The sequence below is a fragment of the Sminthopsis crassicaudata genome, chromosome 4 (genome assembly GCF_048593235.1).
Source record: "Sminthopsis crassicaudata isolate SCR6 chromosome 4, ASM4859323v1, whole genome shotgun sequence".
In the NCBI taxonomy this organism is placed as follows: Eukaryota; Metazoa; Chordata; class Mammalia; order Dasyuromorphia; family Dasyuridae; genus Sminthopsis; species Sminthopsis crassicaudata.
Genome location: NC_133620.1, coordinates 324,826,410 through 324,849,655, shown reverse-complemented (window position 1 = coordinate 324,849,655; position 23,246 = coordinate 324,826,410). Strand labels below are relative to the sequence as shown.

The window sequence follows — 23,246 nt, the reverse complement described above, 5'->3', positions numbered from 1 at the left end:
TATTTTGTCTCTCAGCCTTATATATCTCTTCCACTCCCATCCATTTCCAAATACCAGGTTTTATGATGTTACATACAATTCCATGCATATATACCTTCAATAAACTCTAGTAGTTCCCTGTTGTTTCTAGGATGAAAAAGAAATTTCTGTTTGGCACTTAACATCTGACCCTTTCCTGTCTTTTTTTTGTCTGTGCTTTAGCTATACTGCCTCCTTGTTGTTGCTTACACATGACACCATAACTCCTATTGGCACTAGCTTTCCCCCATGATAGAGGGTGCTCCCTGTATTAAATTCTACTTTTTTAGAAGCCCTAGTTTCTTTTTAGACTCAGCTCAAGCACAATATTCCATAGGATTCTTTTCTGACGCTCTACCTGATAGTGGCCTCCTTCTCAAAACTGTTTCATATATGTCTATATTATACACATACAAATATATACATATCTACATGTATACACATGTGTGCATATACATATATGTTTATTATGCACATGTATGTGTATTTATACATACACATATACATATATAGCTTTAAAATACATTAAGGCTTTTTAGGACAACCTCTATGCAGATCTTGTTCCCCTCATTAGAATAACATTTGGACAGATAATATTTCACTTTTTTTCTTTGTATCTTCAACATTTAGCTGGTTTTAATCTCCATGAAGCTTCTAATTAAAATTACTTTGTCAACTGAAAGGAAAAAGGAGAAGAGGAGGAGGCAGAGGAGGTCAAAGAGAGACAGAGAGAAATAGAAACAAAAAACAAAATCACCAGAATATTTATTTGAATATCAACTTGTTACCTAAACAAAACCAAACCAAAAAAGCTCCTTTCAAGTTTTCTAACCTGTATTTTCCTAAAATAGAGAAAAAAATGTAAAAGACTATTCTGACTAGTATTTCTTTGGTGATAATTTTTCCCCCCCATGGGAAAAAGTAAAATCTCTCTCAAAATAAAAAAACGAATAGTATTTTTAAGTGCTTGCTACTTGCCAGGAATTGTCCTAAGCACAGGGAGCTTATTATAATAACTTTATTATAATAAAGAGAGAACACATACATACACATAGGAAGTAGTAGCCAGGAGAGGGAATGTCCAGGAAGTAACGGTATAATAGAAATGAAAAAAGTGATTCATGGGTCATTTAGATCATATCCCCCTTGCCAGAAACAATGTTAGTTTAGTCAAATTGGCTATATTGTGAGGACAGAGAAAATGGCAAGATGTTCAGTGTGACTAATGGCTGGATGGGATAAAAAAAATATGGTTTTCTCTGGTGGAGAGAATTCTTTCTCCTTTTACTTTTTTTTTTTTTTTTTTACTTTTGCAACAGTGGGTGTGCGGTATCTGTGTGTGAAAGTTTGGTCAATATTGGATATTTACAAATTTGTCACATTGTCACTGCCATATAACTAACAACACAAAAATTGTGGAATATATTTTATAAAAATTGCTACCATAAATCTAATAGGGTTAGCATTATTGGAAGATAGATGTATTTGGCGCAGACTTTGAGAGTTTCCAAGAAACTCTCATTCAAGAAACTGTCATTCAAAAATCTCCTTTTCTTCCTACACAGAGGATGCTATTGTCAGTAAGTTAATATACATTTGAGCATCCCCTTTGAAACTTCTAAAGAAAAACAACACATTATATCCTTATGAGATGTTAAATGTATAAGCTTATAAGTTCCATCATAGAGGTGACAGTTAATTAATAGGTAAGTTCTGATAAGGGGTAAGTAGAGTAATAAGTCTGAAGTACAGACACTCCCTGAGAAAGGCAGCCCATATTGCCAAATTACACTATATTGCCAGACTTTAGACAGCTAGACCCAGCACTAAGATTTTAGGGGTGGATAAATTAGGGGGAGAAGGAAAGATATAAGAAATAAAAATAAGTATCACAAAGAAGAAAGAGATGTGAAAGGAAAAAGACTTCAATTATAAATAATCCACTTTACAATTTTGTTTAACTACTACTACTAATACTGAATCAAATATATACCTCCTATTATATATTCTTATAAATATCTTAATCCTACCTCTTTTTCATGCATTAGATGGAGCAACTGTTCATCTCGGAGACTGCTGCCTTTCCCCAGACTTGATTTGGAAGTCATCTGCTGTAGAAGATTTAATTCAATAAACTTTAAATACTTTTTAAGGCCCCATACATAGTTAAACAACATATTTATGAATGTTTGCATTCTCTTGTTTTAATTTACAACTGAAAGAGATGAGATTTTTATTGGTGGATATAAACATGTTTGAATAATATTAATATGATAAACAAGAATCATTTGAATCACTTTTAAGTGATTAAGAAGAGAATTTTGTTCTCATTAGGCACTGAGAGAGAATGCATATAAACATATAGTTTACAGGAAAATATTCTTCTCTGAAGAAAAATCAAGACATTCAACACCTACCAAAGACACTGGAATGGGCTTCTCTCGTAGATACCTTGGATTTTCTATCTAAAATAAGAAACTCAAAATTAGATTTTATGTGTAGGAAGTTTTAAATATTTCTTAGAACACAAAATTGAATTACTACATAAAATTATCCTTTATGCTCTTTAATATTTAACTTGTTCCATGGTAAGTCTGTAATAGTCAGAAAACTTAACAAGGAAAATATGAGAGATAATGAAGTTTAAGATTGAATGAATACTCAAATGCCTGGATCTTGAATCTCTTAGTGCTTCAGTTTCTTTTCTAAATTATGTACTTGCATTCTTGTTGACTAATTTACAATTATATTTTGTAATATACATATGAAAAAGACCAAGGTTAAACAAATAAGATAATAGTAAACAAGCTTTTTTTGTTCTTATTAAAGACAGTTGTATTATGTCTTAGAGTGAGTTAAATAATTGAATATTGTTTTGTTAAAAATGTTGGTTTAAATATTTAATGTGTATGGGAATGCCTGCCATCTAGGGGAGAGGGTGGAGGGAAGGAGGGGAAAATTTGGAACAGAAGGGAGTACAAGGGACAATGTTGTAAAAAATTACCTATGCATATGTACTGTAAAAAACATTATAATTATAAAATTAATTTAAAAAAATTTTAAATCTAATTCACACACAAATGAAAAAAAAATGTTGGTTTAAGAAATAAAAAAATGTTGGCTTAACATTTCAATTAACAATTCAAAGGTCTGTTTTTAACCATAATATTATGATTATCATAGCTCTTAAAAAAAAAAAAAAGCCTTTTCCCCAAATATACATATATCTAAGTAAAAATATTATCAGTTTTGCTTTTTGCTACATTATGATACTCCATTTTCTATCCTATTTCATCAATTATACAAAGCTTTTTCTTAAAATTTAGCTAATTAAATTTTTTCTTGATTTTGAGGAAGTAAGAATATGATCTCTGAAAGTCAGTCCCTTTTGTGGAAGACTACTGCTCAAGATGGAGAGGAAGCAGGAACAAGGCAGATAACAAAATGCCTAGCAGAATGGTTTTCTAGAGGAGAACAGGGGAGGGAGTTGTTTCAGATTTTGAAGGCAAGGATAGAGAAGATTGCAAGGTATGTAGATCCTGGTTTCTTTGTGGTGAATAGTCTTCCTCATTTTCTTCCATGATGTCCAATATTGTTTTATTTTGTATTGTTTGAAAGATTAAGGATGAGGGGGACAAGAAAAGAAGCAATGTTGTATGGTACAGGATTATAGATTCAAATTGTTCTGTATTTGACAACCTGAAACCCAAGTCCACAGGCTAACGCAACTATGCTCCTATTTCTGAGTCTGGTCTTCTTGGGGATAACTTTGTTCTATTTCCTCAGGTTGGCAAGAACTTCCATTATCCTCCTAAAGGCAATGATAGAAGAGAGGCTGGATAGGTGGCAAGGAAAATCTTTATCTAATATCTGTTTCAAACAATGAGCACCTTTCAAAATGGAACAATCCTTTTTAGGAAAAAAACCTATTATAAGTACTATATCTAAGCTTTATTTTAGATATTTTGCCTCAGTTTTACTTCAAGGTGAGGGCAAAACAAACTAGAATGTGAGAGAAAAAAAGTCTGATTCGTCATGTTGGGATTAGACTCCAAAATGACTAGAACTGCAGTGTGGGTCCAGGACCAAAATTATTTTCAGACAGAAAAGCTCTTGACTCCTGCTTATCCAGAAAGGGACTATCTCTGGACTTAAAAAGCAGAGATTCAGTCCTGGGAAGCCTGTATACTAAAAGAGTGAAGTCAGGTTTTTCTGCCTCTGATTACCTTATTATGCCCAGACCTCTGGAGTTGAAGGAAAAATCATTACAACAAAGCTTAAATATGGCTCACACCCACAGTCCTCCCCAAAAAGTACTAATAGTGTTTCTTTACTAAAAAAAGAAAAAGAAAAAAGAAAAAGAAAAGAAAAGAAAAGAAAAGAAAAAATATAAAGTATATACAGTATAAATGGAAGGTGCTGTCAAGTGAAGGAATGAATAAGAAAAGACTTTCCACAGAAGGTAGGATTTGAGCTGGATCTTGAAGCCAGGGAAGTCACATGCTCAGTTATCAGGACCTGTTTTTTCTGTTTCCAATTGCAGGCACACATGGCCCCCTGATGTGCTGCCTTAAACTTTATCACCAAAGACCTTTGCTTACTTCACAAGAATAAAACTTAAAGAAATATTGTCTCCTTGTTAACCCTTGCTGCCTGTCTAGAAATGGAATTTTTAGTGTGATAAATGTTTCACAGCATTTTTTATGGGTTTTTCCCTTTAAATGTGTGTCCCTGAAACTGGTTCATGCTGACTCCCCTAGTTTGGTTCTAGGGGGTTCAATCTCTGGAGGCCCCTGTGAGAGCCTTTGGCTCTATCAACAGCTAATCCCTTTCCCTGGAGGGTGAAGGGGGTTACTGTCTCTAAGGGGCTAACTACCAAGAAGATGTTCCTTGGCCCAAGACTTTGGTAGCCTTCTTCTGTGGACCAGGAGAGTGACACCTAAAAATTGTCTAAATTGGCTTCCAGCTTTCTGGGAACTGGTTCAATTTTGGGTGAGTACTCTGGCATCAGTACCCCTTACTGGTCTCCATGGGATGCTGTCAGAGATCCCTAGTTGGATTGTCTGTCTTTTGTGTTCCAGAATTGTCTATTGTCTCTTTGTGTTTAAGTGAACTTGTGTCTATCTGGTTCTGTGCCAGTGGCACAACTCTGGTTCTGAGTGCCTTTTGCACTATCTGGTTATCTCTGTGAAAGCAAAGAAATGTACTAAACTGGGGCTTGGAAGCCTAAAAAGCTCCATTTGGATTCTTGGAGGGAAGACTCCCAAGCTGCAATAACTTCCCTCAGGGCTATTCTAAGGTTTCTGGATAGCCCCTTGTCTATATATGTTAAATGTTTTGTTTAATGTTGTAATTGTGCTGTCTATGGTGATTTGTGTTCTGTGTTTGTGATTTGCCTATCTGTTGTGTTGATTTAAAGAGCTCTATTAAGTTTTAAGAACAATGATTAAGAAATTTGGCAATTGGTTATTTCAATGTTGCAACTGTGCTTAGTAAAAATTTGCTTGTAATTTTAAACCTTTTAGCCTGTTGTAGTAATTTGTCAATAAAAGAACAGAAAAATTTGGCTATTTTAAACTGGCTGGGAAGTTTTTCCCTGAAAAGCAGGTTTTCAAAGCCTGCTAATGAGGAGTAACAGCAATAAAAACCTTATCTGCTTGATACTGCTTGGGGAAAAGAAGTTTATGCTAGTGGCCTAGAAACACTCAGGCAGAAGAAAGACATTTATTTTCAAAAATTGTAATTAGTTTGATTCTAAAACATTGGGTAATTTGTTAACATCATAACTTACGCTTTGCTAGACATGTGGGTTTTATGGAGTTATTTAGCTATTTACTGTAATGTGAAATTTAAAACTTTTGAAGACAAAAGACCTTTTCAGTAAGGTCCCTGAAGTCTCAGGAAGGAAGATGAAAATACCAAACGGAAATGGGTAATCAAACCAGATTAGCAGGTTTCTGAAGGGTCTTACTTGAAACAGGTATACATAAATCCACCAAAATGGGAGGTATTACAAACAAACAACATGAATCAACATGAGGAATTATACATGTCCATTAAATCCTAGAAATAGTCCAAAACCAATCTATTGTCCATTGCTTCACTTGTGTCAGGGAATCCAATAATTCCCGCAAGTTTTGAAGTCTTACAATAGCCTCATCATGTGTCAGGGAATCCAATGATTCCTACAGATTTTGAAGTTCTGCAAAAGTCTTAACAATTTTTCATCTTAGGGAATCCAATAATGATTCCTGTGGGTTTTGAAGTTCTGTAACAGTCTTATTATCAGCCATGCTCTTTCAAGGTCAGATGTTTCTTAAGTCTTCTCCTTTCTTTCAAGGTTTTTTTCTCTTTTTCTGTCTCTCTCCAGTGGACAAGGTGAATACGGCTTGTTGGCACCCATCTGATTCCTTCTCCATCTATAGAGATACAAGCAAACCCTTTCTCCCAAGCAGTTAACCCATCAGATTCCTTCCATTCACCACTTTCTGGATCTCTCCACATCACCTCGTGATTACATTAGAGCTTCTTGTACTGGATACTGCCCTTCTGTTGAGATATTCTCCCCAATGGTAATCCTTTTTTCCCATATGATTGCTTAACCAGAAGGTTAAGACCTGGAGCGTTCTCCACACAAAAAGCATTGTGTAGTAGTTACCAAGGTTCCCCCACACAAAAACGGGTCCGACAGGGTTGTCTTTTGCATGTAACATGAGACTAACCCCTTGTATCAGTGAATACACTTTAGCTTTGGAAGAACCCCCTGAGCTTTGCTTAACTTGTATACATATTTCCTCAGGTTTATCTATACAATGAGGAAGGAGCCAAAGAACATTTTGGTCTATTGGATAGAGCAAGAAGAGCTGCTCCTATTTTCATCCCCCTACTAGTAGGACTAGGAATAGTGGGTTCCACAGCTGTTGGGACAGCTGCCCTGATCCATGGTGACAAACAGCTGTTAGCTTTGAGTTCCCAGGTGGACCAAGATTTAAAGGATCTAGAAAATCAAATATCCTTCCTGGAGAACTACTTAAACTCCTTGGCAGAGGTAGTCCTACAAAATCGCTGGGGTCTGGATTTTTTTCTATCTTAAACAGGGAGGGCTATCTATGAATGGAGGCTTGCTATTTCTATGCTAACAACTCTGGGGTGGTAAGGGAGTCTCTATCTACAATCAGAAGACATATCTAGGAGCAGGAGATTGACTGATGATAATCAATGTTCTGGTATCAGTCACTTTTTAATTGGTTCCCCTGGATGACTTCCCTTATAACCTCCCTGATAGGCCCCCTTACTCTATTTCATCTAGCTCTACTAATTACCCCTTGTTTGATTAACTGTTTAACCATATATATCAGGAAAAGGATCCAGGCAGTTAAATTGTTTGTTGCCAAAACCACTTACTCCCCCTTGGCCTCTGATGAATCCAGCCTCTAATCAGTCACAGGTAAAAAGAGGGGTAGTGAAATGGATGCTGTCCTTAACCTGTCATATATTCCTGACACTGTGAGAATATTATCTTTGTTTGAATTCCGTCTATAGTTAGAACTATGTTACCAGCTTTTCCCTCCCTAACACAGGTGGTATTTTCTGTTTCCAATTGCAGGCACACAATTCCAGATGTGCTGCCTTAAACTTTATCTATCACCAAAGACCTTGCTTATTTCACAAGCATAAGAAACACTCTCTCCTTGATAACCCTTGCCACCTGTCTGAGAATGGAATTTTTAGTGTGACAAATGTTTCAGAGAATTTTTTGTGTGTTTTTTTCCTTTAAGTATGTATCCCTGAAACTGCTCCATGCTGACTCCCCTAGTTTGGTTCTGGGAGGCTCAGTCACTGGCCAGCAATAAACATTCTAAAATTTACTCTATTTTGGCTATCCTGTATTTTCTCTCACCTGAGTATTTCAATATTAGGGGAAAAAAACATCATCAAGCAACAAAAAAGAAAACATCTTAATTTAAAAAGACAATATTAATCAGTATAGACAGTCAATATACGTGCCTTAAGTTATATCTATGTGGCTGATACTGTGATAAGCAATAGGGATTCACAAAAAATTTTTAAAAGGCAAATACACATCAAGAATATCACACTAATGGAAGAAAAAAAGCAAAAAATATAAAGTATATAAAGTGTAAATGGAAGGTATTGTTAAGTGGAAAAATGAACAACAACAACAAAAAAAAAAGGGCTTTCTACAGAAGACAGGATTTGAGCTGTCTTAAAGAAAGCCAGAAAAGAAGCCAGGAGACAGAGAAAGGAAGAAGAACATTTCAGAAATGAAGACAACCAGTGAATAAGCAATGAACTGGGGAATGAAAGTATTATTTGGAGGAACCTCAAGAAGGACAGAATCTAATATTCCTCTCAACTCTGACATTTTGTTCCTTGGGAGAACGAGGTTAGAGTTGAGAGGGATCTCAGAAATAATCAAATTAGAGGCCCCTCATTTTTTCAGATGAGTAAATTAAAGCCTGGAGAGATAGCATCCAAACAACTTGTCCTTAAACAAAAGTACCAAAAGGTATAGCAGCTACAGAAACCAACTTAGGAACAATTTGATGCCAAAAACCTCAAAGTTAATTATAAATCAGATTCAGAGTAAGTTGGTAAGAATACTATCACTGAAGAAAAAAAGGTACAAACCCACAGTGTTAGAATCTAGGAATCAGGTTGTAAAGACAATGGCATACTATGATTATATTTATTTTTCAAATGCTGGAATATTTCATAGTAAATAGTATAGATCCATAGATTCATGGTTAATACTCAAAATATTTTTAATGAAAGAACATAAAGATTAACACTGCAAATAATTATTTCAAAATGCATCATTTTTACAATATGTAAAGGACTAATAGAGAAAAAACAATTTTGGGGGGAATCTATTTTTTTTAAACACACAAATAAATAGTTGAATAGTGACCGTCATGAGAATAGCAAATGAAGACTTTCGAGTTTGAAAATCTTAAGATCAAACTTGTACTATAGGCTGGATTCTTGCATGAGAAACCTACACCAAGACCATATTTCAGGACCTGTGAATAGAAGAAGTTCATGAGACTAAGTTTACAAGCAACCAGTACTAGAGAATGAAATTCCAGGGATTTACAGCTCACATATAGAACCAGAGAATGGTAGAACTCCTAGATCAGGAAAATTACAAAAGAAACATTTTACAAATCTTAAAATACAGTACAAATATTAGCTATAATATTATTATTATGGTTGTAAATTATCTGTGCCCTTGTCCTAATTATTTGATTGACTGAGTGATTGATCCAAGAAACCATTGCTATATGATAATATATTTGTTTCCCTAAAGCCAAGTATCCTAGTCTAATGTTTATTAGCATCAATTGGAATCCTATCTTTCACTGTTTTTTCTTCTATTAGGAGAATGGCAAATATGACTCCTGTAATTGCCTACATCAGGGGCTCATGGCACTGATACTATCCCCACTCCCATCAGTATTACTGAAATCATAAGCTGCTATCCTTCATGTCAATATTTGAACCTCACTTTCTCTTCCAAAGGACCTTTGATTATTCCTTCTCTCACTCACAATGTCAAAGCATACACTCTCATCAAATGAATTTAAATATACCCTAAAGCAAATTTCAGCAGATTTGGTAATTCAAATGAAAGAACAAAAGAACAAGAAATTATCATAAGAAATTCTAGAAGATATATATCTATATATCTAGATTTTTTTTTCCTGAGGCAATTGGGGTTAAGAGACTTGCCCAGGTTCACACCGCCAGGAAGTGTTAAGTGTATGAGGCCAGATTTAGCTTTAGGGTTGGGTCTCTATCCACTGCACCACCTAGCTGCCCCAAGATATTAAATTTTTAATTAACCTTAAATTAAAAAGCAATCAATAAATCAACAAGGGTTTCTTAAGTACCTACTGCAAGTTTTACGAAAAAATTCAGGAATATAAATGTAAAGAATGAAACAATTCCTACTTTCAAGTATCGTACATTCTAATGAAAACTATCTGTTAGTTAATTTAATGTATCTCTATAAGAATGATATAAAGTATCTTGTTACTAATTATGTCAACTGTCCAGTAATAATTTCTTTGTCCACCTAATAAAAGCATTAAAATAAGTCATGGACTCTATATGATTCTGAATTTTTTCCTCAACTAGCCAACTGAGAAAAAATAAAAGTTTATTCTAATTGAAATAACAAAGAATACCAATCTTTCCACTTATAATATCTTGATTTATCTTATATCCCTTATAGTGGGCAACTTATAATATTCTCATCTTTTAAATGGAAAGAAGGTACCCTACTACATATTTTAGAAAATAAGCATTCTATTTTCTGATTTTGTAATATCAGCCAGAAATGCTTTGAAGTTAAATGTTTCCCTTCTGAATTGCACAAGTAACATGGATTTCAAGCGATATGTAAATATTTAATCTAAACACTAATTCCTTTCCTACTTTTTTTCCCTGCAAAACTTATTTTTTATAACAATTCAAAAAAGAATACCACAATAAAGAGTGGGCATAAATGAAAAGGGGGGGACTTTTGTAAGAAATATGAAAATGTAACAATATCATACAAATGATGAGACTAAAATCAATTAAAATTTAGTTGTTAAACTGCCAGTTATTAATTATAATCACATTACAAAAACTTTTGGATATGAAATAAATAAATACCACAGTTCTAAACTGCATCTTTATTTGAACTACAGTTGAATTTTGCTTAATGCTCCTTTTTCTTAATGAAACGTATATTGACATGACAGGGAGGGCAGGGAGCAGGGAGGAAGGGAAGGAGAAAAAGGTTTGGTGCACTTTTATCAGTTTATTCATCACTAGACCAAATTGATATGAAAGAGCAGACCCACATTTTAGCTAAAAGTGGACAGATATTGACATTTAATATCTCAGTAAATATTAAGGAAGGGATGGAATGTATACATGAATTGTAGGACAGACTCCTTCAAAACAGTTAAATTCTCATTGAAAAGGAATGAAAAAGTTTAGAACAGTGTCTCCTTTATATAATTTAACTGTGCTGTTGGAAAACCAGTCTTTGAGAAAAATAAAATAAAGCAGTGAATCACAAATCCAGATTTTGGTAAATATATTTTCTATAACCTGAAAACTGCCATTCAAATAACTAATACATTCAACTTACTCCTCCCCCAAAAAAGATGTATAACATACTTCCAATACTTCAAGGATTCAATACTTTATTTCATCACTGCAGGTGTTTTATTCTATAATGAATCACTCTATACCTTCGGAAATTATGTTCCTCAAATGTTCTTAACAAACCAAATTACCAACTCAATGTTTATTAGGATCACACCAACTAAAAGGAAATTCAAGAATCCTGGCCATGAACTCCCCTTAAAGGCCACATGGAATGTGCTTTTCTGGATGTGTCAGAAAAGTGGAGAAGCCTCCAGTAAAAATAAACTCAGAAAAGAGTAGTATTGCAAAAAAAGAAAAAAAAAAGCAGAAAAAATATCCAGGAAGATAGAATGGTCAATGTATTTGACATTGTTGACCACTCTATCTTAAATCATCTCTTGCCTAACCTCTTAATCTTCTTAATCTTCTTAATAAAGTATCCCATCATAGGCTTTCTTTGCTTTTAATTTCAGGAACTGGAATAAAAGTGTTACATTCATGCTTAATGGCTTTGCTATAAATTCATATTAATCAACTTCAAATCAGTGAAGCAAGACAATCCTTTTATTCTTCTCTAACCAATTCCACTTACCATTATTTCTTCTCTTCTGGCCTCAATCCACCACCCTCCAAATTCTTCCAGATGAAGAGTTTAACTTTTACTTTAATGAAAAAATTGAAGTCTTTCAACATGAATGATATTCTTCTTCTATTTCCTTCATCTAAAAATGTCTTGATATTCCTTTCTTCTGGTCTCTGACCAAAGAGGTGTCTTTTATTGCCACAGCCAATCCATCTTGATCTTGTCCCCTAGTGTCATTTTGGAACTCAGTTATCCCCTTGCTATCAAACCTTCAGCTTTTCCAAATCTGCTGGTGCCTTCACTGTAGCCTTCAAAGATGCTCAAATTTTCTGATCCCCAAAAACAAACAAACCAAAAAAACAACCTTCACTAGACTCTACCATTCTTTTAAGTTATCATTCTTCATGTCTTTTTCCTTTCTTAGCAAAACTCTTTGACAAAGCTGTCTAGGCTCAATGCCTTCACTTGCTCTCCTTTTATTCATTGTCCAACATTACCAATGATCAAACTGCCAAACTTAATGAACTTTATCTTCATCCTTTTCAACTATTAACAAGTTTCAAATAATAAAAACTATTAACAATCATTTATTAGTAAGCAAAGTCCATCAAATGACTCAACATTAGAAAAAGATGGTGGTTTTATCAGTTTAAATAATATTAAATAAGATACTGTACTATCTCCTTTTACTGATGAAATTTAAGGACTACTGGCCTTCTTATATGACTTCCTGCATGTGCTATTTTCCTCATTAGAATATGAATTATTTGAAGGCAGTTCTGTCTATTTTTATATTTATTTTTTCAATGCTTAAGACAGTACTCTGTACATACTAAATTTTTAATAGATACTTTCCATTTATTCATTTGGTCTCATCTTTTCCTTTTAAACCTTCTTCTTGTTCCTCCTTATTTCCCAATTGACATTAATTCATTTCTATAATGAATGTTATGTGTATTCAGTCTCCCTTTGCCTGTTTCACATACAAATGGGATTCATGAGATGCCATTTCTCCTACTTCTCTTCCTTTCTATGTATTCATCTTTTGGAACATTTCAATTAGAAGAAATAACAATTTCCTCCCTCACCTCCTTTTCTGCATTTCTTCTTTAACATATTCCTTTTTACCTCCCTTTTATAAACTCTTAAAATGAACAAAGCAGAACAAAATCACTTCTAGGACCTACATGTCTTTCCTTCCTCTGCAACTCTTGAAGACAGTTGAATTTTAGAGATATTCTTGTCTCTTCTCTGCTTATTAGAATGTATGTTCTGGATTATCATTTATTCTCCTTCAGTTGCTCAAATGCATTTCTATTTCTAGATTCTATTTGTTTCCAGAGTGTTTGAGAAGGTTTTTTTTTTTTTTTATTCTGGTCTTTTCATCAGCAGAAATCTCTAGTTTTTTGTTTTGTTTCTTTTAAATTATTATTGTTTTTTTAATTTTAGTTTTTTTGTTTTTTTCAGTCAGCATCCTTTTCATCTTTCTACTTTTCACCTTGTGAGATTCTTCTAAATTTGCTGTAAGAAAAGTTATTTTTCAATTCTAAATCCTTTTCTTTTTATATTATTATATTCCACAATTTCCTCTCCTTTATATTTGTGGTAGCATAGCTTTTGAGTGATCTCGATTGTAGACTTTGAAACTTTTTTATGGCTGTTAGAATTTTTTTGTTGTTGTTGTTGACTTGAAAGCTCTGTATTTTGACAATGACATTCCTGGGTATTTTCAGTTTAGGATTTCTTTTAGAATGTGATTTATGCATTCTTTTTTTAAAAATTAAAAAAAAAGCACAGGATAGAACCCTTTTAGTCTCCTAGTGTAATTATCTACCAGTAACTTGATTCATGTTTTTCTAGGGCTCAGATCAGTGTTAAGAGTCTGGTGATCTTATTAGAGAATGTATTGATTTCACAGTGTGCTGGCAGGCCCCAAACCAAAGTATTTGAAAGCTTCTTGCTATTTTGTGGAATCTTTGGATGTAAGAACTCATTGGATTTTTCCTTTGATTTTGTTGATCATTGCTTCATCTGTCACCTTTTCAAATTCTTAAAGATACTAGGGGAATTAGGTGCTTCACTGATTTGAAGTTGATTAAGATGAATTTATAGCATAGCCATTAAGGATGAATGTGACACTTTCATCCCAGTACCTGAAATTAAAAGCAAAGGAAGCCTATGATAGGATACTTGGGATATTATATTAAGAAGGGAGTGGTCAAGATAGAGTGGTCAACAATGTCAAATATATTGATTATTCTATCTTCGTGGAAATTCTCTCCTTTCTGGGTTGTTGTTGTTGTTGTTGTTGTTGTTGTTGTTGTTGTTGTTGTTGTTTTTGTTGTTTTACAATACTACTCTTTTGTGAGTTTTATTCCTGTTAGCTCTATAGCAGTATCCTTTTCTGGCTCATTCACAATATGGTCCCTCACTGTGGATGATCCCCAAGGTTTTTTCTTAGACTTTCTTTTATTCTCCCTCAATCATCTTTTGGTAATTTCATCAGCTTCCATGGATTTAACTATCATTTTCATAAAGACCTATAAATCCAGCTCTAATATCTCCTCTGAGCATCAATCCTAAATCACCAAATTCCCAGAAATATCTCAAACTCAGTAAATGCAATATCTTTTCCATCCTTCCAAACACCTAGGTTAAAACTTAGGTGTCATCCTCAACTCTTTCCTCTCTTTCTCACATACTTTATCCAATCTGTTCCCAAAACCTATTAATTCTAATTTTGTCCTCCTCTAGCACTGTCACCACCCTAACACAAGCTTTTATCATCTCATACTCAAGAGTATTGCAATAGTTTTCTGGTTGATCTCCCTACCATAAAATTTCCTCTAGTGTAGTCTTAAGTGTACTTAACTGTCAAAGTGATCTTCCTATAGTGCAGATATGACCATGTCACCTCTCTACTCAATGAATGCCAATGGCTCCTTCTTACCTCTGAGATCAAATGCAAAATCTTGTCTGATATTCAAATCTTTTATAACGTACCTTACCATTCCTTCCCCACTTTTTTAGTCTTCTTAAACTTTACATCCTCCTCATGCTTCACATATTTTGTGATGCGGTATCACTAGTCCTCTAATTGTTCTCTGAACAAGACATTCCCTATCCCAACTCCAGACATTTTTTTTTTTTACTGGCTCACTCAGTTGCTCTCTATCCTAATTTCTTTTAAATCCTATCTGGCTAAAATCCCACCTTCTAAAAACTACTTTCTAATTTCCCTTAATTCTAGTACCTTCCCTCTATTGATTATTTTAAGTTTATCCTATATAGTGCTTGATTTAACTTAGTTGTTTGCATGATGTCTCTTTCAATAACCTGTGAGCTCCTGAAGAGCAACAACTGTATTTTAATTTTCTCTGTATCCTTAGCACTTAGCCCATCACATAGAAGACATTTAATAAATATTCACTATCATATAACTAGTAAAGGATTTTCAAGTCAAGGAATTAAAGCCTTTCACCATTCTGAATGTCTTCTGCTAGATCCTCTCCAAATTAACTTTTTCTTAAATCTTGGTACCAGAACTGAAACCAATATTGCAGATGAGATATTATGTGGGAAAAGGTAGAGAGGAATAATCATCTCCCTCTTTCTAGAAATTCTGCCCCTCAATACTTTTTTGACTGCTACAACACAGTGCTGACTCATATTGATCTCACAACCTACTAAAAACCACCAAAAAAAAATTTTTAGAATTCCAAATTACTGATTTTTAGTCATACATTCATTTATTTTTTCATCAAGTATGCTTGCGAAATTGATTTTTTTTACCCAAGTGAAAAACTAACATTTATCTCTCTTGAAGGGTATCTAATTATATTCTATCCAATGCTCTAAATTGTCAAGTTCCTTTTGAATTCTGACATTATCATCTACTGTGTGAGCTATCCTTTTGACTAAACTTTAGGACTGGAGGGCAGGATCTCTATATAAAGACAAGGCTCAGCTCAGGCTTTTTCCTCCCTATTTTCCACAAGCTACATTGCTTTAGGACGCCGCACACATATACCTCCTGTTTTTCAGGGCAGAGATTGTTTTATTTTTGTTTTAATTTGCATCTCCCATCATAGCACAGTGCCTTGCACATAGTTGATACTTAATAAGTGTGTACTGACTGTTGACTAACTCAGGACAATTATGAATTCATTAAATATAACATTTTTGTTTTCAAGTTATAATAAAAATGCAAAAAGCACAAAGCCAATGCTTTTTTCTTTCTCATTTTTTTCCTTCTTTGATCTAATTTTTCTTGTTCAGCTTGATAAATGTGGAAATATGTATAGAAGAATTGCACATACTTAACCTATATTGGATTACTTGCTGTCTAGGGGAGGGGGTGAGGGAAAGGGAAGGAGAAAAATTTGGAATACAAGGTTTTGCAAGGATAAATATTGAAAACTATCTTTTCATGTATTTTAAAGATTAAAAAGTTATCAAAGCATTAAAAATTAAAATCAAAAAATTAAAAAAGCTTATCATTTAAAAATAAAAGCACAAAACCAAACACAGATTCCATTGGAGACATCTTGCCATACTGACAAGAAACAATGATTCTAAGACCAGCCATCCAGCCAAAGTTGAATCCATCTAAATTTATTGAGATCTAGTCTATACCTCTTTGCATAAGATCTATATGCACTATATCCCTATAATGAGTAAGAAGAGCTAAAGATAGTACTTTATCAAATTTTTGTGAGAATCTATATAAACTATATCCATAATATTTCATTTCTTCACTATTAATCTAAACAAACAAACAAACAAAAAAAAAAAGAAATGTGGTTAGTTTGATATGACTTGCCCCTTCATAAAGCTTTTCTTCCTAGAAGTGCTCAAGTTGTAGAATTTTCATAGGAAGCAAAAATATTTTTTGGAAAACCAGGCATTTTTATGATCTTTTAAAATCACCAACAATAGGTCAACAATCACCACTATCAGTTCTTTTGGGATCTGAGGATGTAGTTCTTGGAAACCAAGTAATTTGACTCCATTAAGATCATCAAGGTTATAGACAGTTTCTCAGGTTTCTTATATCTCAAATATATATAAAGAACATAATCAGATTTATAAGAATATGAGTTATTCCCCTGCTGATAAATGACTTTAAAAAATAGAGTTTTGATGAAGATATCAAAGTTAAATATAGTCATATAAAAATGCCTTAAATCATTATTTTTCTCCTAAACCTCATTTTATTTTTTCTTTTAAACAACTAAATACCCACATCCTCATACACAATTATATAAGACTATACTAGACTTATTTCCACTTGTCATATCTTTCTATGAAGATAGATAACATTTTCCTTCAAAAGTTCAAATTTTTCTAAATTAACCAGCTCATCAATTTCTATACCACAACAATATTCCAACTCAATCACATCTTATCTAAGAGACTGTTTATCAAAGTTCTTTTTTCCAATTTTCTACATTCTTTCTTCTCTAGAATGAATAGATTTTGTTTATACAAGAAAATTTTCATTTAAAATAATCAAAATTATCCAGTTTACACTTCAACAGTGGTCTCAAAGATCTGATAATACTGAATCTGCTTCTTTTATATCTTTTTTTTTCTTGATTTCTTTAAAGTTCCTGATCTTCTGTTATTCTAAATGAACTTTGCTATTATTTTTTTTCTAACTCAGTAAGAGAATTTTTTAGTAATTTAATTCGGATGGCACTATAGATTAGGTAGATAAAATTATTAGGAGTGTTTTTTTTTTTAATATAAGATTGGCTTTACCTACTCATGAACAATAAATATTACTTCAATTATTTAGATTTGACTTTATTTGTATAAAAAGTTTTATGTTTATGCTCCTCTTTCTGTTTTGGCAGTGAAACTCTCATATCTTTTATTCTCATAAATTTTAATTGGTCTAAAATAATATTGGATAATATTGTTGACATGTATTACACTTTCTCTATTTTTCTCTTTTGATTAAATCTATTTTAGCTTTAACTTTCTCTGAAATCATGATTATTATACCTGCTTTTTTAACATAATAAATTCTACTTTTGACCTTCATTTCATCTTTTTTTATCTCTCATTTTTATTACATTTCCTGAAAGTAATATATATTGTTGAATTCAAATTTTTAATCAATCAGTTTCCATTTTATATTTTATGGGGTAAATTCATCTCATTTCATTCTAAGCTATAATTATTTTTATTTTCCTCCTTCCTATTTTTCTTCACTATCCTTCTGTCCCTATTTCTATCCATCTTCATTCTTCTGCTGTATTTCTATCCAATAAATTATCCTTTCTACACTTCAAAATCCCTCCCTTATCCTCTCCCTTCAAGCTATTCCTGGATACTTTATTTTTCTGAGTTTGAAGACTTTTACACTCTTAGACATAGACATTGTTCCCTCTTTAACCCATTTCTGATAAGAGCAAGATTCCAACACTACCTACCCTCTCCTCTCCACTACTAGATTCTTCTGTATCAATTTTTCCTTTTATGCCTCATTTGTATGAGATAATCACCCTTTTTATCTCTCTCTACAGGTTGCTTTTTTAGAATTATCCTATCATACGTAACTCAGACCAAGCCTTTCTTTCAAACCACCCAAACAAAAATGACAATCATAAAGGAACTGATGATATTTTCACAGATGAGAAATAAACAACTTGACCTTATTAAATCTCTTATAATTGATTTATAATGTTTACCTCATATTTCTCCTGGATATTATATGTCAAAATTTCCCTTAAGTTCTGCAGTTTTTCTCACAAATACCTAAAAATCTTTCAGTTCATTAAATACCCCTTTTTTTCCCCATTCAGAATTATACTTAATTATGCTGGATAAGTTACCCTTGGTTATAACAACAGCTCTTTTGCTCTACAAAGTAAGTATTCCAAGATCTATGCTAGGTCCCATGCAATCCTTAGTGTTACTCTATGATAGCTAATTTTTTTTTCTCCTTAATCTGGGAATTTTGAAAGTTGGCTATGATATTCCTCTAAGTTTTCCTCATGGTATCTCTTTCAGGTAGTTGATGAGTGGATTTTTTTTATCTCTGCTTTGCCATTTTGTTTTAGAACTTCAGGGCAACATTTTTTCTTCAATACTATTTTATTTTTACAAATACATGTAAAGATAGTTTTCAATATCTATATTTGTAAGACTTTGTGTTCAAAATTTATTCTCCTTCCTTCCGTTACCTCATTCCTCTCAAAGATAGTAAGCAATCCGATATAGTTTAAACTTTCGCGATCCTTTTAAACATATTTCTGGAGGTAGCTAGATACTACAGTGGACAGAATACTTACCCTGAAGTCAGGAAGACCTAAGTTCAAACTAGACCTCAGACAGACACTTTTCACTCACTAGTTATGTGATGTTGGGCAAGTCATGTAATCCCAACTGCATCACAAAAGAAAAAAAAAAGCATATTTCCATATTTGTCATGTGAAAAATAAAAAAATCAGATGAAAAGGGGAAGAAAAACCCATGAAAAAGATAAAACAAACAAACAATCTAAAAAAAAAAAGGTGAAAATACTATACTTCAATCCATATTCAGTTTCCATATTCTCTCTCTGGATACAGACGGAAATTTTCATCAGAAGTCTATTGGGATTGAGGCAGCTAGGTAGTACAGTAAATAGAGCACCGGCCCTGAAGTCAGGTGTACCAGAGTTCAAATCTGGCCTTAGACACTTAACACTTCCTAGCTGTGTGACCCTGGGCAAGTCACTTAACCCCTATTGCCTTAGGGGGGAAAAAAAGTCTATTGGGATTGTCTGAAATCACCTCATTGTTGAAAAGAGCCAAGTCCATCACAGTTGATGATCACATAATCTTGCTGTTACTATGTATAATGTTGTCCTGGTTCAGTTAATTTAAATTTTTCCAGGCTTTCCTGAAATCAGCCTGCTCATCATTTCTTATAGACCAATAATAATCCATTACATTAATATAGCATAAATAGTTTAATAACTTTTGGGGCATAATTCCAGATTGCTTTCCAGAATGGTTGGATTCTTTCACAACTCCACCAACAATGCATGTCCCAGTTTTCCCACAGCCCCTACAACATTCATCATTATTTTTTCCTGTCATCTTAGCCAATCTGACAGGTGTGTAGTAGTATCTCAGAGTTGTCTTAATTTGCATTTCTCTGATCAGTAGTGATTTGGAACACTTTCATATGAGTGGAAATAGTTTCAATTTCATCATCTGAAAATTATTCATATCCTTTGACCATTTTTCAATTGGAGAATGGCTTGATTTCTTATAAATTAGAGTCAGTTCTTTATATATTTTAGAAATGAGGCCTTTATCAGAACCTTTAACTGTAAAAACATTTTCCCAGTTTGTTACTTCCCTTCTAATCTTATTTGCATTAGTTTTGTTTATACAAAAGCTTTTTAATTTTATGTAATCAAAATTTTCTATTTTGTGATCAATAATGATCTCTAGTTCTCCTTTGGTCACAAATTCCTTCCTCTTCCACAAGTCTGAGAGGTAAACTATCCTATGTTCCTCTAATTTATTTATGATCTCATTCTATATGCCTAAATCATGGACCCATTTTGATCTTATCTTGGTATGTGGTGTTAAGTATGGCTCCATGCCTAATTTCTACCATACTAATTTCCAGTTTTCCCAGCAGTTTTTGTCAAATAATGAATTCTTATCCCAAAAGTTGGGATCTTTGGGTTCAAACACTAGATTGCTACAGTTGTTCACTATTTTGTCCTGTGAACCTAACCTATTCCACTGATCAACTAGAATATTTCTTAGCCAATACCACATGGTTTTAGTGACTGCTGCTTTATAATATAGTTGTAGATCAGGTACAGCTAGGCCACCTTCATTTGATTTTTTTTTTCATTAATTATTTGGAAATTCTCAAACTTTTGTTCTTCTATATGAATTTTGAGTCAACTTTATTTTCATAATTTTCTTGTATTGTTCTCTTTTTTCCCCCTCAATCTTTTTTATTTGATTTTTAAAGCCCTTTTTAACTTCTTCACAGAACTTTTTGTGCTTGGCATCACCTGACATTTCTCACTGAAAAAGGAGTGGGTTGGGGGTGTGGAAAAACTGGGGCACTGTTACATTGTTGGTGGAATTGTGAACACATCCAGCCATTCTGGAGAGAGATTTGGAACTATGCTCAAAAAGTGATCAAACTATGCATACCCCAGTGTTACTAATGGGCTTACATCTCAAAGAGATGGGAAAGAAGGGAAAGGGATCGCTATGTGCAAAAATGTTTGTGGCAGCCCCTCTTTGTAGTGGCCAGAAACTGGAAACTGAGTGGCTGCCCCTCAGCTGGAGAATGGCTGAATAAATTGTGGTATATGAATATAACAGAATATTACTGGGCTATAAGAAATGACCAGCAGGATGATTTCATAAAGGCCTGGAGAGACTTACATGAACTGATGCTGAGTGAAATGAGCAGAACCAGGAGATCATTATATGCTTCAACAACACTATATGATGATCAATTCTGATGGATGTGGACCTCTTCAACAATGAGATGAAACAAATCAGCTTCAATAGAACAGTAATGAATTGAACCAGCTACTCCCAGCAAAAGAACTCAGGGAAATGATTGTGAACCACTACATAGAATTCCCAATCCCTCTATTTTTGTCTGCCTGCATTTTTGATTTCCTTCACAGGTTAACTGTACACTATTTCAAAGTTTGATTCTTTTTGTGCAGCAAAGATATGTATACATATATTGTATTTAACATATTTAACATGTATTGGTTTACCTGCCACCTGGGGGAAGGTCTGGGGCAAAGGAGGGGGGAAAATTGGAACAAAAGGTTTTGCAACTGTCAATGCTGAAAAATTAACCATGTGTATATCTTGTAAATATAATGCTAAAATAAAAAATAATAATTAAAAAATTTTAAAAGGAGTGGCTTTTTTTAGCTCCATTGTTTTCCTCTGAATATGAACCCAGATCTTTTCTATCCCCATAGTAGTTATCTATGATTGGGTTTGTTCTTTACTAATTCATTTTTATTTGTGTATTTTTGTATTATTTTGGTTTTAGCAGCTAGTAGTAAAATCAAGTTCTGGTCCCAAAATATGAAGAATGATGCCCGACACCTAAAGGCTTTCTGTTATTTTCTGAGGTCTCTCCATGGGTTCAATCTTGGGTTATTCTCTGCATTCTATGCTATCACAAACGATCTGTGATCCCCACAATGGCTGCAAACTACAGCTGTCCTCTCTGCTCTGGAACTGAAACCAGGGACTCTGCTCTCCAGCAGAACTCTTATGCTCTTCCCACCCCTCAGCTACTATCCTCGCCAGTTATGTGCTACGTTCTTCTGCACTACAGCAGCAGATCATAACTGTTCAGCATAACTGTGCTTGTGTTCCATGACAGTGAAAGGTCCTTGAATATTCTACTCAGTTGTCAGACCCCTCACACTGTTAGATGAAAGTTTCTAAGACTGATACTACCTCCCACTCCAGATGCCCCCAGAATTTATTTTTTGTTGATTCCATAGAGCTGGCCAAGAAGTGTTTGACTTCACTCAGGCCAAACCTCCAAACTTTTGCATCTTGAGGTTAGGTCCTTCCAAGGAGTCTTCTCAAATCATCTTAGGAGAACAGCTTTGCTCTAACTTTTAAAAATTCTGCTGCCCTACATTCCCTCTGAGGCATATTTTGTGTTTTTTGTAAAGGAAATTCAGAAAGCTAAAAGTTTTTTGACTTACTCTACCATCTTCTCCAAATCATTAATTAAAGAAATTCCCAGTATAACAACTTTAAAATAACATCTCACACTTATCAGATTTGCTAAAATGATAAGATGGGGGAAATGACAAGTGCTGGAAGAGATGTGGAAAAATTAAAACACTAATTCATTGCGGGTGAAACTATGAACTAATTCCAATAATTTCAGAGAGCAATCTGTAATTATGCCCAAAGAGTTATAAAACTGGGTATACTCTTTGACTTAATAATATCAAAATTAGGTGCCTTTCCAAAAGTGATCAGAAAAGAAGGAAAAGACCCTGTATTTTTAAAAATATTTATAGCAGCTGTCTTTGTTACTACAAAGAATTAGAAATTGAGGTGATACATATTAACTGGGGAATGGCTAAACAAATTGTGGTATGTTTGTGATAACATGTTAATGTGTTGTAACAAATAATGAGCAGGCTGATTTTTAAAAAACATGGACAAAAATGAATAGAACCAAGACAATCTTGTATATAGTAACAGTAATATTTTTCAAAGAATAACTAATTTATCCTGAGTATTATAACTACTCAAACTACAAAGGACCTATGAAAGAAGATGCTATCCATCTCCAGAGAAAGAACTGAAAAATAAGTCTATACTATATACTTTTACATATGTATGTATGTATGTATGTACATATAAAGATATCTGTGGCAAATGGTGGCCCTCTCTAGTGTAGGGTGGGGACAGAAGGAGACAGCTAGAACTTAAATGTTAACAAAAAT

At 33.6% G+C, this 23,246-nt stretch overlaps 1 protein-coding gene across 8 annotated transcripts in view; it reads right to left on the bottom strand.

Moving 5' to 3' along the window:
* The window catches only part of CEP112 (centrosomal protein 112), a 728,584-nt gene that overhangs the window by 601,520 nt on the left and 103,818 nt on the right, over positions 1-23,246 (bottom strand). For 6 of the 8 annotated variants that reach the window (XR_012481126.1, XR_012481125.1, XM_074260574.1 and 3 more), the window contains exons 7-8: positions 2,436-2,483; positions 2,049-2,129 (exon numbers count right to left, since the gene is read on the bottom strand). Coding sequence is in view for 6 of the 8 variants with exons in the window: in XM_074260574.1 (XP_074116675.1) it covers positions 2,049-2,129; positions 2,436-2,483 (129 nt within the window). In the remaining 2 variants the exon portion in view is untranslated. The remainder of the gene's footprint in view (positions 1-2,048; positions 2,130-2,435; positions 2,484-23,246) is intronic. The other 2 variants (XM_074260577.1, XM_074260578.1) reach the window with 1 other exon arrangement.